The sequence below is a fragment of the Maniola jurtina genome, chromosome 24 (genome assembly GCF_905333055.1).
Source record: "Maniola jurtina chromosome 24, ilManJurt1.1, whole genome shotgun sequence".
Taxonomy (NCBI): domain Eukaryota; kingdom Metazoa; phylum Arthropoda; class Insecta; order Lepidoptera; family Nymphalidae; genus Maniola; species Maniola jurtina.
In genome coordinates this window covers 6,500,253-6,514,307 of record NC_060052.1, presented here as the reverse complement: position 1 = coordinate 6,514,307, position 14,055 = coordinate 6,500,253, and the positions used below count along the sequence as shown (strand labels likewise).

General features: G+C 38.4%; 1 protein-coding gene across 1 annotated transcript; it reads left to right on the top strand.

Moving 5' to 3' along the window:
- Positions 1–2,392: 2,392 nt before the first annotated feature.
- LOC123877828 (octopamine receptor 1-like) lies at positions 2,393–13,740 on the top strand. Its single transcript, XM_045924744.1, has 5 exons — positions 2,393–2,866; positions 9,056–9,284; positions 11,659–11,845; positions 12,294–12,475; positions 13,294–13,740. The coding sequence occupies exons 1-5, from the start codon at positions 2,416–2,418 to the stop codon at positions 13,691–13,693; spliced, it is 1,449 nt and encodes a 482-aa protein (XP_045780700.1). The 5' UTR covers positions 2,393–2,415; the 3' UTR covers positions 13,694–13,740.
- The last annotated feature ends 315 nt before the right edge of the window (positions 13,741–14,055 follow it).

The following is a 14,055-nucleotide window of genomic DNA, read 5'->3' as shown; positions in this document are numbered from 1 at the left end:
ATTAAACGTGAGATCACGTATTGAGGTCACAAAAAGCGTTTAAACGAAACGGAAAAGGGTAATTTTTTTTTCTTTAGTTTACCTCTACGTGGGAATAATCTTTAACATTTTCTTTTGGTCCGAGAGCTTGGGGATTGAAAATCCTATGGAGTAAATAGGTACATTAAAAATATATATATAGGCATCAACACACAAGTGTAAATTAAAAATTTATAACACCCCCGACAAGTAAAGGTTACAGTAACTAGCAAAGAGCTGATAACTTTCAAACGGCTGAACCGATTTTCTTGGATTATAGCTAAGAACACTCTCGATTAAGCCACCTTTCAAACAAAAAAAAAGCTAAATTAAAATTGGTTCATTACTTTAGGAGCTACGATGCCACAGACAGATAGATACACACGTCAAACTTATAACAGCCCTCTTTTTGGGTCGGGGGTTAAAAAAGAGGGAGTAGGGGAGTACATCTACACCCAATGCTCCAATGGTCAACCTCACCTGCTTGCGGTATCCCCTGAAAGAAAGAAAGAAAGAAAGAAAATGCATCTATTTGTTGTTGACGCTACGCAAAGGAGGTTCTGTTCTGCCTATACACGATAATCAAGAACCCTGAAAAATAAATGTCAAGGGGTTTCCTAGAGAAATAAATCTCCCGGCTCTTCGACTATTTTATACAAAGTGTAGTTAATACCTACTCGTCTGGGGCATAGGTCTCTCCTAAGGCAATCCCACATTCAGAAGGTTTTGTATCGTCTGAAACCTGCGGTTCCTTCAACTTGTCTGATATAAGGGTTCCTTTTTACCCGACTGCGGCAAAGCCAAAAGGAAGGGTTATGATTTTAGCACTCCATGTATGTATGTGTGTATGTTTGTATCCAGATTCTGTGTGTTCCACCATAGCGCCTAAACTACTGGGCCGATTTTGATGAATGAGGTGTCAATCGATTCGTCGTAAAGATCCGGGTGACATAGGCTACACTTTATACGAAAAAATTTGACCTAACGGATGTTATGTGAAAAAAAGTGGGGGTCTCCAAATTTTTTTTTTTTTTTGCTATTGTATCGAGTGGGATGTCAAATGAAAGAGGAAAAATTCTGAGTTCATAAATGTAAATGTACTACAACATTAAAATACAACAAGCGACAGGAAAACAATTTTACTATAATATTTCAGCGTTTATTAAGACGATCGCAGTCGGGTTTTTCTTTTTGACCTCAAATCGATGCGGAACTCTAAAAACGCGGGAAAAGCTTCTTCCCCACCATTTCCCCAGAATTTTCCGAGTACGTAATTATAACCTACTTAGCTTTAATTACATGGTTTGTACTCCCGAGATTCAACCTCTTTATTGCTACTTTGCGGAGAAGCAATTTTTCTTTATAACTTTTTCTTGAGATTAATTTTGTTGAGCATTCAGAACTTTCTTTCCCCTTCAAGCAATATTTCCTCGAAAAATCAATTTCGGGGAACACTTCCTATTGTTTTTATAGATTTTTATATGTAATCCTCGAAAATTAATATCAGAAAATTACTTTTATAATGCCTAAATATACCCAGTAGTGAATCTAGTAGTTTCCCTTTAAAATACCTAAATTTCCAGTAAATGACCACTAATATACCTAATAATCATTTAAACGAAAATTTCTAAACACTAAAGAGCTACCACACAACGGCAGATGAAATTTAAAGAACTTTATGGCGCAATGGTGACCGCTGAGGTCTTATAAGGGCCCGAGTTCGATTTCAGGCAGAGCCAATTTTACGAATTTATGATTTCCTAATTGTTTCTGGTCTGGTCTGGTCTGGTGAGAGTCTAGTTACCACCCTACGTTCCGGTACGATGCTAGGAAGCCGGGTTTAATAAAACTGCCCTACCCTTTTGAAGTTAGCCTGCTTCGATCTAGACTGCATCATACACTTACCACCAGGTGAGATTGCAGTCAAGAGCTAGCTTGTAATGGAGTAAAGAAAAGTGAACCGGAGGCACAGATCTTTCTTCATAATAACTTCTTTCTCAGGATATCTTCAAAATGAAACATAAAAATAAACCACTCTAACAATTTACAGAAAGTCGTAGATTTGGTTTTAAATGCCTCTGTAAATTGGTATACCTATTTACTTTACTGCCTAAAATCCAATCTTGCTTTAATGGGTAAGTAGATAAAATAACTGGTTGGGACAAACGGGCTGGTGGAAAGTCAGCCTAAACGATTAACCCAATAAGCGGCTGACCTTAAGCTTCTGTGTATCATGTACAATTGTCGCACTTATAAATTAAATTGAACCTTTCTTTTTATTGGAAGTAATGTAATAACAAAAAAAGCGTCTTTCTCTAACACAAAATCAATTCTAATAATTTTCTTTGTTCCAGAAAATGGATTTACATAACCGGATTCAAAGAACAGCGTGATTCCATGATTGCGGTATCTGATTTTGAACTCATTGGGAACATATTAAAATGGAACACAACCGCAGGAATAGAAACAGAACTAGTTATAGAAAACATAAAAGAAAAAGGGTTCAATGCAAGCGAAAACATTTATCATATAATAAGAACTGTAGATGAAAAAGTTCCGAAGATATTCTGTAACGATTCTAATAACAGTGACAAAGGTATTAATAATGTTACAGATTTCAGTGATGTTTGTGATACGGGTGATTACGACGTGTTTGAAGTGACAGTGGTAACTATACTATGTCTTCTTATAGTTGTGACAGTAATAGGCAATACTTTGATAATATCTGCGGTAGTGACGACGAAGAGACTAAGAACGGTTACCAATTGCTTTGTAACCAGTTTGGCAGCGGCAGATCTACTTGTTGGCATATTCGTTATGCCACCGGCTATCGCTGTTCATATAAGTGGTAAGTTGAATATTTTTTTAGGGTTCCGTAGCTAGTAAGAAGCCCTTATAGTTTCGTCATGTGACATGTCTGTCTGTCCGTCAGAACAAAATCCGTCCGCCGTTTTTAAAATATTGCGGGTGTGGTAACTATTTTTAGATTCAGAGATCATCTTCGCCCATCGCCAGCTCACTACTGAGAACGGGTCTTAGAATGGAACAGCAAGTGCAGGTTTGCAAATTCACATACTTTTGAAAACATTATGGAAAATCATGGAAACTGGCTTAAAAATACCTACAATGGAATAGGTTTCACTAGTAGTGGGAACTAAACTTGGCCTAAACCAGTTTGGGTTTAGGCCAAGGCTTCTGAGTTAAGAACCTCCTCAGAAGCTTTTTTTAGTTTTGAAAAAAAGTGCCCAATCAGGGTTGTGAAATTGTAAGTCGTAGTTTTAGGGGCTTACAGCAAAAAGTTGGAAAAAAATTGACCTCACCGCTTTTCTGAAATTTTCATTTCAATTTTCTGGTAAGAAACGTCCGCTTTGCACTCAGGTTGAATGTACCTATCATATCCAGGTACTGTGAGATCTTACTATCTAGATATGTAGCCTCAAACGAGCTGTCTGGAGCTTGATATATTAACTGACTAGAGTTATGACCTAAAGTCATCTACATAATATTATAATAAATTTTCATATTTTATAGATTAGATACATACTATAAATAATATGCCCGATACAATCGCAGATTACATGTACATAAATGATAAGTGTAAATTAAAAATTTATAACACCCCCGACAAGTACAGTAATAACTAGAAAAGAGCTGATAACTTTCAAACGGCTGAACCGATTTTCTTGAATTATAGCTAAGAACACTCGATCAAGCCACCTTTCAAACAAAAAAAAACTAAATTAAAATCGGTTCATTAGTTTAGGAGCTACGATGCCACAGACAGATACACAGATACACACGTCAAACTTATAACACCCCTCTTTTTTGGTGGATCATTCCAGCAATGTATGGGACTGCAAGTACTTTTATACATGGCATAATATTCTATATATCAAATCTTTTAAAAGAGCAATCGCCGAGTTTCTTGCTGGTTCTCGTCGGTAGGAATTGCATTCCGAACTAGTGGTAGATGCTTTTGATGCTTGAAGGGGTCCTGAATCGACGATATGTCAAATATTAGACTATGGTAACGTAAAATCAAAGAACAAGTGTAAATTAAAAATTTATAACACCCCCGACAAGTGAAGGTTACAGTAACTAGAAAAGAGCTGATAACTTTCAAACGGCTGAACCGATTTTCTTGGATTATAGCTAAGAACACTCTCGATCAAATCGGTTCATTAATTTAGGAGCTGCGATGCCACAGCCAGATACACAGATACACACGTCAAACTTATAACACCCCTCTTTTTGGGTCGGGGGTTAAAAATAGGGCTACTTTAGGAAGGCCCTCCAACCTATGTCCAACAGTGGAAGTCCATCAGTTGACGATGAAGGTTCGCTTTACGTTGTTCAGAATACCAAGCTTTTAGCCTTCGAGCATTTCCCGAATTGCTTATATCTAGCCACATAAGAGCTGTCTGGAACTTTGATATATTAATAGACTAGAAATTATGACTTTACCGGTCGGTTGTCTACATATCATTGCTTTAATCAGTTATATTTTATGGACGTACAGATAGCGCTGTTTTAATTAATATATCTAGGAGAAATGGGAAAATTATTTATTAGACAATCTCTCGCAATACTTGGAAAATTAAGTGATTTCATTTAGACAATCAATAAACTCAAAGGGAAAGTTAATTATTAGTGTAGATATAATAAATGACCAGCTTTTGCCCGCGACTTTGTCCGCGTAGATATAAATTTTTGTAGATTCTGTGAGGACCCATTTAGAAGTTATTGTGGAATAAACTCACATACATACATATTCATGACCCCTGAAAACATTACACTGCTGACTTTTTTTGGGTAATCTGTATCTTTATATAAAAAGAAAAGCTGATTGTCTTACTGACTGACTGATCTATCAACGCACAGCTCAAACTACTGCTATGATCGGGCTGAGGCACGCAGATAGCTATTATGACGGAAACATCCGCTAAGAAAGAAAATTCAACCCCTAAAGGGGATAAAATCATCATAATCCGGCGTCAGTTTTCCCTTCCACCTATAATATGGGTACCTTCAAGTCAAGAGTGAATAGGCAACTTCTAGGCAAGCGCGCTCCATCTTAGGCTGCATCATCACTTGCTAGCAGGTCTGATTGCAGCCAAGCGCTAGTCTATATAATTAAAAAAAAAAAAAATCATCATCATGATCAACCCATTTCCGCCCCACTACTGAGTACGGGTCTCCTCTCAGAATGAGAAGGGTTTAAGGCCATAGTCTGCCACGCTGGCTCAATGCGGATTGGCAGACTTCACACACCATTGAGAACATGGAGAACTCTCAGGCATGCATCCTCACAATGTTTTACTTCACCGTTAAAGCAAGTGATATTTAATTGCTTAAAACGGACATAACTGAAAAGTTAGTGGTGCGTGTCCGGGATCGAACCCCCGACCTCCGATTAGGAGGCGGACGTTCTAACCACTAGGCACAGCTTAAGGGGGGGGGGGGGGGGATATCACAGCTTAAAGGGATAAAATAGGGGTTTGAAATTAGTCGCGGGAATAAGGTGGTATGGGTATATACCTACTGCTAAAATCAAAATCGAGTGAAAATTGATGATACCTATTACCCACCTACGCTTAAAGTAACTTTTATGGAAAAGCTTTTTAAAATGATTGACGCTCGTATTGAAAGCGTTTCCAAATAATTACCTACCGTGGCCTTTTCAGTCGCTTTTCAGTCACAAATTACATCAAAAATCGATCAAGAGCGAGCATACTATCACAATGTAATGATACAAGCCTTTTGACGTGACAACGTCTTATAATTCGATAGAGCCGGCTGCACGCACGAAAAAACATGACTCATGCGGCGTTACCTCGCTCTGAGGCGTTCCATGTCAGGCTTGAAGTGCAAGCGAGAGCGCGGAACGAGCGACAAAGAAGCACAATCGGCCTTTGTTGTCACGTTCAACTATCGTCAGTAAACCGACTTTACAGACAACCAATTTTTTTTTTGTGAATTTGAAATGTGCACATTTCATACCCTGTAAACTGGTTCGAAAGTTAGACTTCCAGGACAGTATTACAACTGTCCAGAAAAGTAAGTATGTTTCATTCATAGAGGGTAATCACTAATCATTCATTCCTTTCATTTATTTTGAATTTGGAAAAATGTTTGTTCATCACAACTGTCCTGAAAAGTAACTATGATAAGTTTGAATTTGGAATCATCTTTTTATCTGAATATCTTTTTTTTTTTCTTTAGCTAATATGTATTTTGAATTCGGAACTCTACCGCGCTTCCAACCCGGTAGAGGCACAGTTTCAAGGCTGTGGTAGAGGGCTGCGTTATAAAGAACCTACGTCTCATGCAAAAATATAATTTTTCGCGACCCAGAGCTTTGAGCTATGTATTTATCGATACCATCCATACCTCCATACTAATATTATAAATGCGAAAGTATGTCTGTCCGTCTGACTGCTAGCTTTGCACAGTTTTTTTTGACGTTTTCTACATAGAAATTTTGACGTTTGGTACATAGAAACGGGTAGGTGCTTTTTATCTAAAAAGATCACTTCAATCCGTTGCTCTGTTGCGGCGTAATTGAAGAACAAAAAAAAAACCCAATAAAGAGACACACTTTCGTATTTATAAGATGGTTAGTGAGGTAATTAAGTGTCTCTTTAGCCTGGCTTACCCACTGCCACTTCAGATGGCTGATGGCTGATGGTTGGTCTATGTCAGTGACCTTAATTCTCCTGTCGATTTGCTCATCGTATCTTATCCTAGGAAGAAAAATAAATAGCTTTTTTATAGCTCGCTGAGCGACATTGAATTGATTCAATAATATCAATTCAATGTCGCTCAGCGAGGGTAATCTCATCCTTTCGAATTGAACTTCGTAGTATTAGCTAAGCTCTCAGGAGATGAAATGCAGTATTGTTTGACTACAAACGATATATCCAATTCGTAAACACTAAAGTAATACCTATCATCTCTATGGATCAAACATGTAGAAAGTCTGTGAAACTCTATAGTCTATAATCACAGAATTCTGATAAATAGAACTAAAGGGGCTATTTTGTATTGTCGCTGAACTGATGTGCAATAAAACATCAGTACATTTTTCGTAAAATAACTACCTATTGTATTTTAATAGCGTTACAGCTTATTTATTTTTTAATTTATAATTACTTTGGATGATAAAGACATCATTTTTTTATAATTTTGTATGAGTTGTAATAAAAGCGGTGGCAGCTTAGTTGGTCAAAAGTTCGATTCTGTTAACGTGCCTCTTTTTAGAATTATGTGCGTTATATACAATTTAATAATAATCACTTGCTTTAACGGTGAAAAAAAAACATCGTGAAGAAACCTGCATGCCTGAGAGTTCTCAAGAGTTCTGAGAGAGAAATTCTCAAAGGTGTGTGAAGTCTACCTATCCGCTCTTGGTCAGCGTGGTGGACTATGGCGTAAACCCTTCTCATTCTGAGAGGAGACCTATACTCAGTAGTAGGTTGGCGGTGGGTAAAGACATAAGATGATTATGATGATGGAGTTGCAAGTGTAATGTTAAAAATCGGCTGCGTGCCCGCTGTCATGGTAGTTTTACCATTTCTATCACCATATTTTGAATTCTGTGGTGTGCACAAGCCAAGTCACTCAGGTATGAGCTAGATATTGCTTCACTTAGTATTAGGCCTATCTAGTCAAGTTAACCAACCTTTTGAGCTTGCCTTCTCTTTGATGCTTTGTGGATTAAAGCAATCAGCATTGCATTCAGTAGTAGGTACATAAAATACTATAAGTAATTTGTTAATCGATAGACATAGCTATAGTACGCGACAGGTTGAAATGGCAATCGGGGAGGGAACGCCCCACACAGTCGCTGAGCTAAGCCAATCCAGGCGAGCGCGGGTAACGTGCGGGAGTGCGGGGCGTCCCCCCGCCTCATACCCCGAGTGCCATCTCAACCTGTCGCGGATAGTACCTACATTTTGCCTTTGACGGCTCACTGCCGACAAGACGTATCTGCAACCACTACCCATATTAACAGGGCTCTCTCCGTCACTCGTTTCATACAATCGTAGTTCCAATTTCATTTGAATATTAAGCAACCAAAGTCCATGAAATTTTGCAGACATATTCTAGAAACTAATATCTGTGTCTGTGGTGTTTTAGATTTTTCTAAAAATATGTAGTTTTAAAATTACAGGGGTTCAAAGATTTGTATGTAAACTTTTAAGACCGCGTAACTTTGAAACCGAATATTTTAACAGAAATCTGGAAAACCACAGACATAGATATTAGTTTCTAGAATATGTCTGCAAAATTTCATGGACTTTGGTTACTTAATATTCAAATGAAATTGGAACTACGATTGTATGAAACGAGTGACGGAGAGAGCCCTCTTAAAAATGCAAAAATGTGCTTGTTTGTTGGTTTATCCTTCAATCACGTCGTAACGCAACGGATCGACGTGTTTTTTTGCAAGGGTATAGGTAAAGACCTGGAGAGTAACATAGGCTCCTTTTTATCCGGAAAAATCATAGAGTTTACAAGGGATTTTTAAAAACCTAAATCCACGCGAACTAAAGCATCTCCACCAGACCAGACCAGAGGAAATTAAGAAATTATAAAATTCTAAATTTCCCTTACCGGGATCGAACCCGGGACCTCCCACTTGTAAGACAGCGCTCACCAATGCACCAGGGGGAACGTCAAAATAGTCTAAGGTCAAAGTACGCTCAGATCTCAATTTTTTTTTAAAGTTTTAATATAAGTTGATTTGCTCATGGGGGTGACATAATCACAAAGTGATAAAGCCCCGACAAAATACAAAGATTAAAAAAAATCTCGAATTTATCATTAAATAATAAATAAATAAATAAAAGTTTATTCAGCTCAACAAAATCACAAAAAAAAAGAATAAAAATAAAAATACAATTCATACAAATTATCAACTAAACTTAAAACGAGAAAATACTAAGACCAATATCTGTGAGCTAAGAGGGCTCTGCCTCAGCAAGATGCTGCAGTATTTCGTATCAGTAATAATCATATTGTTTCTCTTTCCTAGGCAAATGGGAGCTCGGCTGGATTCTGTGTGACATCTGGATCAGCCTGGACATCCTCCTCTGTACCGCTTCCATCCTCTCCCTCTGCGCTATAAGCGTGGATAGGTACCTCGCGGTCACTAGGCCTCTGACGTACTCCAGAAGAAGAAGATCCAAGAAGCTGGCGTTGACCATGATCTTCTTTGTCTGGATTTCCGCTGGGACTATTACCTGTCCCCCTATGTTTGGATGGTAAGTACCTTTACACTAGCAGTTTTAAGCAAAAGAATCAGTATGGGCACATGTCTTTACCAGACTTCTTACTTGGTCTATGGATAGACTGCCTGGGTCTGATAGCTAGCTTATTCGACTGCCGATCTCATGGTCACAGGTCCGAGTCTCGTTCGAGCAAAAATAGTTACCTATTGGGTTTATCTTTTATGATATTCTCAACAGCAGCTTGAGTTGCAAAGTTGGCGGTGTTATATATCCCTGCCCCGGAGTATATCCTGCCCCTGATCTCTCTCCGATCGTGTCGGATTGTCGTCCCACGGACTCTGAGAGTAAACGAATAGACAGTGCAATCAGTGATCTTCCTCTGCACTGCTTCAATCGTCTTCATCTGCGTGCGTGGATAGGTACCTCGCGGTTACCAGGCCTCTGACGTACTCCAGAAGAAGAAGATCCAAGAAGCTGGCGTTGACCATGATCTTCTTTGTCTGGATTTCCGCTGGGACTATTACCTGTCCCCCTATGTTTGGATGGTAAGTACCTTTACACTAGCAGTTTTAAGCAAAAGAATCAGTATGGGCACATGTCTTTACCAGACTTCTTACTTGGTCTATGGATAGACTGCCTGGGTTTGATAGCAAGTTTATTCGACTGCCGATCTCATGGTCACAGGTCCGAGTCTCGTTCGAGCAAAAATAGTTACCTATTGGGTTTATTTTTTAAGATTTTCTCAATAACAGCTTGAGTTGCAAATTAGCGGTGTTATATATCCCTGCCTATAATATATCCCTGCCCCGGAGTATATCTTGCCCCTGATATCTCTCCGATCGTGTCGGATTGTCGTCCAGCGGACTCTGAGAGTAAAGGAATAGACAGTGCAATCAGTGATCTTCCTCTGCACCGCTTCCATCCTCATCCACGCGCATACACACACAGACACGCCGACACATATACACACACATGTACACTTACCTACATATACAAACACACAAACACTACACATAAACAGTTGTATATTATTACAATTTTCGTAAGATCTTTAATTTTTTGATTATTATTACTCACGGACAATGTAGCTTGTAAAATGAAAGTAATTTAAAATCGTTTTAGTATTTTTTTTTAAATTCTTGTTTTGGTTCAGGAGGATGTAATATTCCTTTAGTATTATATCTTCGGAGGGGTACCGTGCACAGGAAGGATTTTGGAAGATTTCAACGGGATTGCGGGAAAAAGAATATTTAAAAGATATATTTATATTCTCTGCTATATTTATTTACATTCGGTTCTGTTGGAACTTACATAATATATTTCAGGCAACTATCAAAGTCTGATTGGGTCTATTTTAAGCAATATTTGACTTGATATATTATATCTTTGTTTATAGACTTGGCAAATTCTAATCTAAATATTTGCTGCCTAATTATTCTAATCAAAGTTAAGCTACCTATATTTATGCGTACCTAACATAGTAAAAATATTTTCAAACCAAAGATATATAGGTTTGTACCTACGTGAGGCTTTATTTGGACTCTTGCAGATTGATAATAATCCGTCATCATTAACTCATAAGAAGGGTTTAGAACATAGGCCACCACACTAGGCAAATTCGGATTGGCAGACTTCACACAACTTACAAAACATTTTATCATTGAGTTTTCTCGCGATGTTTTTCTTTATCTTTTGTAAAATTTTGGCTGCAATAAACAATTTATTTATTTAAAAAAAAAAAAAATATTTATCTAAGTAAGTAATATCTAATTACTTACCTGTTTTATAATAATACAAGCATTTCCAAGACATTTTACTAAAATTAATAATTATCTAGCGGATTATTTATATTAAAGAATTCATTTTCCTGGAAGCCCATAGACTTTAGGGTCCCAAGGTGCCGTTGATTTCTGGAAAATGGCGGTTTCCATCGGAAAGACTCCTCACTAAGTGGACGGACGATAACAGGCGAGTCATAGGGAGCCGCTGGATTCAGGCGGCACAAGACTAGCGTGTGGAAGTCACTAAAAGACCTATGTCCAACGGTGGGCGTCTATCGATTGAGATGATGACGATGATATAGCCTGGTCTAAGTAGATGCACATTAGAAATCCATAAACCATCGAATGCTATACATCACACTAATATTATAAAGGCGAAAGTGTGTGTGTGTGTGTGTGTGTGTGTGTCTGTTACTCCTTCACGCAAAAACTACTGGACGGATTGGGCTGAAATTTAGAATGGAGATAGATTATACCCTGGATTAGCACACAGGCTACTTTTTATCCCGGAAAATCAAAGAGTTCCCACGGGATTTTAAAAAAACCTACTTCCACGCGAACGAAGTCGCGGGCATCAGCTAGTATCAGATAGTTCTGAAATCTAAAACCTTTATGTTTTTCTCCAGGTATGAACCAGATCACAACCAAGGTGGAGTCTGTCGCTACAACCAGAACCCTGGCTATGTGGTGTTCTCTGCCATGGGCTCCTTCTTTCTGCCCATGATCGTGATGGTCTACGTCTATGCCAGGATATCCTGTGTGGTAGCAAGGAGGCATCAACAGCTTTCAAGTACTTCTTCTAAATGTGGCAAGGTACGTAGATTTTTAATTTTTAGAGGGTGAAGAAAAAAAATCGGTTTAGAATGTACAGGTAAAGAAGCCTTTTGGTAGATATAATCTTACTTTGAAAATTGAAAATACTAGTATTATTTATTTTTGTAATGTAACCACAAATTCAAGGGTTTTCGGATTTGTTCCTATATTTGTGCTATAAGACCTACCTACCTGCCAGATTTTATGATTCTAGGTGAACGGGAAGTACCCTATAGGTTTTCTTGAGAGACACGACGGACAGACAGACAGACAACAAAGTGATCCAATAAGGGTTCCATTTTTCCTTTTGAGGTACGGAACCCTAAAACATCCATTTCATATTCTAGCAGTGCGTATTAGAAATCGCTTAATACGAGTCCGTGGAATCTCGACTATGTAGAGGTACAGACCTTGGCGAAACATGGACTAAACCGGGTTTTTGTTCCAGAAATCCAACCTATCCTGCATCCGTTCTGAATCAGACTCAGGGTCGGACAAACTGTCGTTGAGACAGAACGCCTGTAAGCAACCATCCAAAACATCAACCGCTTTCAGTGAAACCTCACTACAGAGTGAGCAGAGATGTCCATGTTGCTTTCGAAGCGAAAAACGACGCCAGCCGAAGTATAGGTAGGTTCTTTGCCTTAGATTTTATCAAAAGCTGGTGGGAGGCTTTTTGGTCTGGGGGGGGGGGGGCTTCGGCCGTGGCTAGTTGCCATCCTACCGGCAAAACCGTGTTCTCAAGCGATTTAGCATTCCGGTACGATGCCCTGTAAAAACCAAAGGGGTGTGGGTTTAGTAAAAACTGCTATTGCAATTAAGGGCTAACTTGTATCTGAATTTAAAAAAAAACGCGCGATGGATGCAGCGAGGCTAACGCTATAATACTAAATACTAGAAAACGTACGGCATTGGCTGCACGTAGTATCTTACCAAAGTAATTATCAGTACCTGTCTTCGTTTTTGCTAGCGTTATTATGGTTACACCCTGTAAATGCCAGTTTTCATCAAACTCTGAAGGCTCTTCTCAGACTTGGGCGCGTTTGGAACCCTCGTAGCTTTAGTTTTAATTTTATCACCACTATATCATCTTTCAAATCTAAAAAACGGACAAACAAAAGGCTTACAATCACACTAATATTATAAAAGCGAAAGTTTGTATGTGTGTGTGTGTGTGTGTGTGTGTATGTGTGTGTATGTTTGTTACTTCCTCACGCAAAAGCCACTGGACGGATTTGGCTAAAGTTCGGAATGGAGATAGATAGTATCCTGGATTAGCACATAGGCAACTTTTTATCCCGGAAAATCAAAGAGTTCCCACGGGATTTCAAAAAACCTAAATCCACGCGGACGAAGTCGCGGGCGTCAGCTAGTAGTACCTATTTTGAATAAATGATTTTGATTTTGAACTGAACTTATTAAACTAATGCATTTATTTCTTCATACAGGTCCAACCAAGAAAAGGAATCTCGCCTCTACGATGTCGCATACAAATCCAACTTCAAATACAAAGGGACTACCCACATTCGGCACAGAACCTATTCATCCAAGGAACATATGGAAAACCGGGTATCTTCTTTAAGAAGAGAAACCAAGACAGCTCAAACTTTGAGCCTAGTTGTTGGAGGTTTCATAGCTTGTTGGTTACCTTTCTTCCTATACTACTTACTAACTCCCTTTATACCAACTGATTACGTAAATTCGGTTTTAATGTATATCTTGACTTGGTTGGGTTGGTTCAATTCGGCAATAAACCCTTTTATTTACGCATTCTATTCGCCCGATTTTAGGATGGCGTTTTGGAGGCTCACTATTAAGAAATGTAAGCGAAGTAAGCGCAAGAATTAATTCAAGTTGTTAAGTTCCAAGACTAAATAACCCGTGTAACTTTAAAACTAGTTATTTTTACGGAAATCTAGCTAACCATAGTATTGGCGTCACTCAGAAAAGCAGGTATTATTTAAATATTTTTATCGAATTATTGGAATGTCCTCTCCAAAACCAACACAAAAAAAACACAAGTTTAATGTGTAAGGTTATCCGAGAGTTTTAATCTAAACAAACTAATGCCAAAATAAATAATTTAATTAGAGCGTGATTGCTATCACAACATCTAATTATTCAGTTCACAATCCAAATACCGAAAATATGCGATATCGCTCCGAATCTCAGAAGGAGACTGAACTTAAACCTTCAAAACACCCGTATTT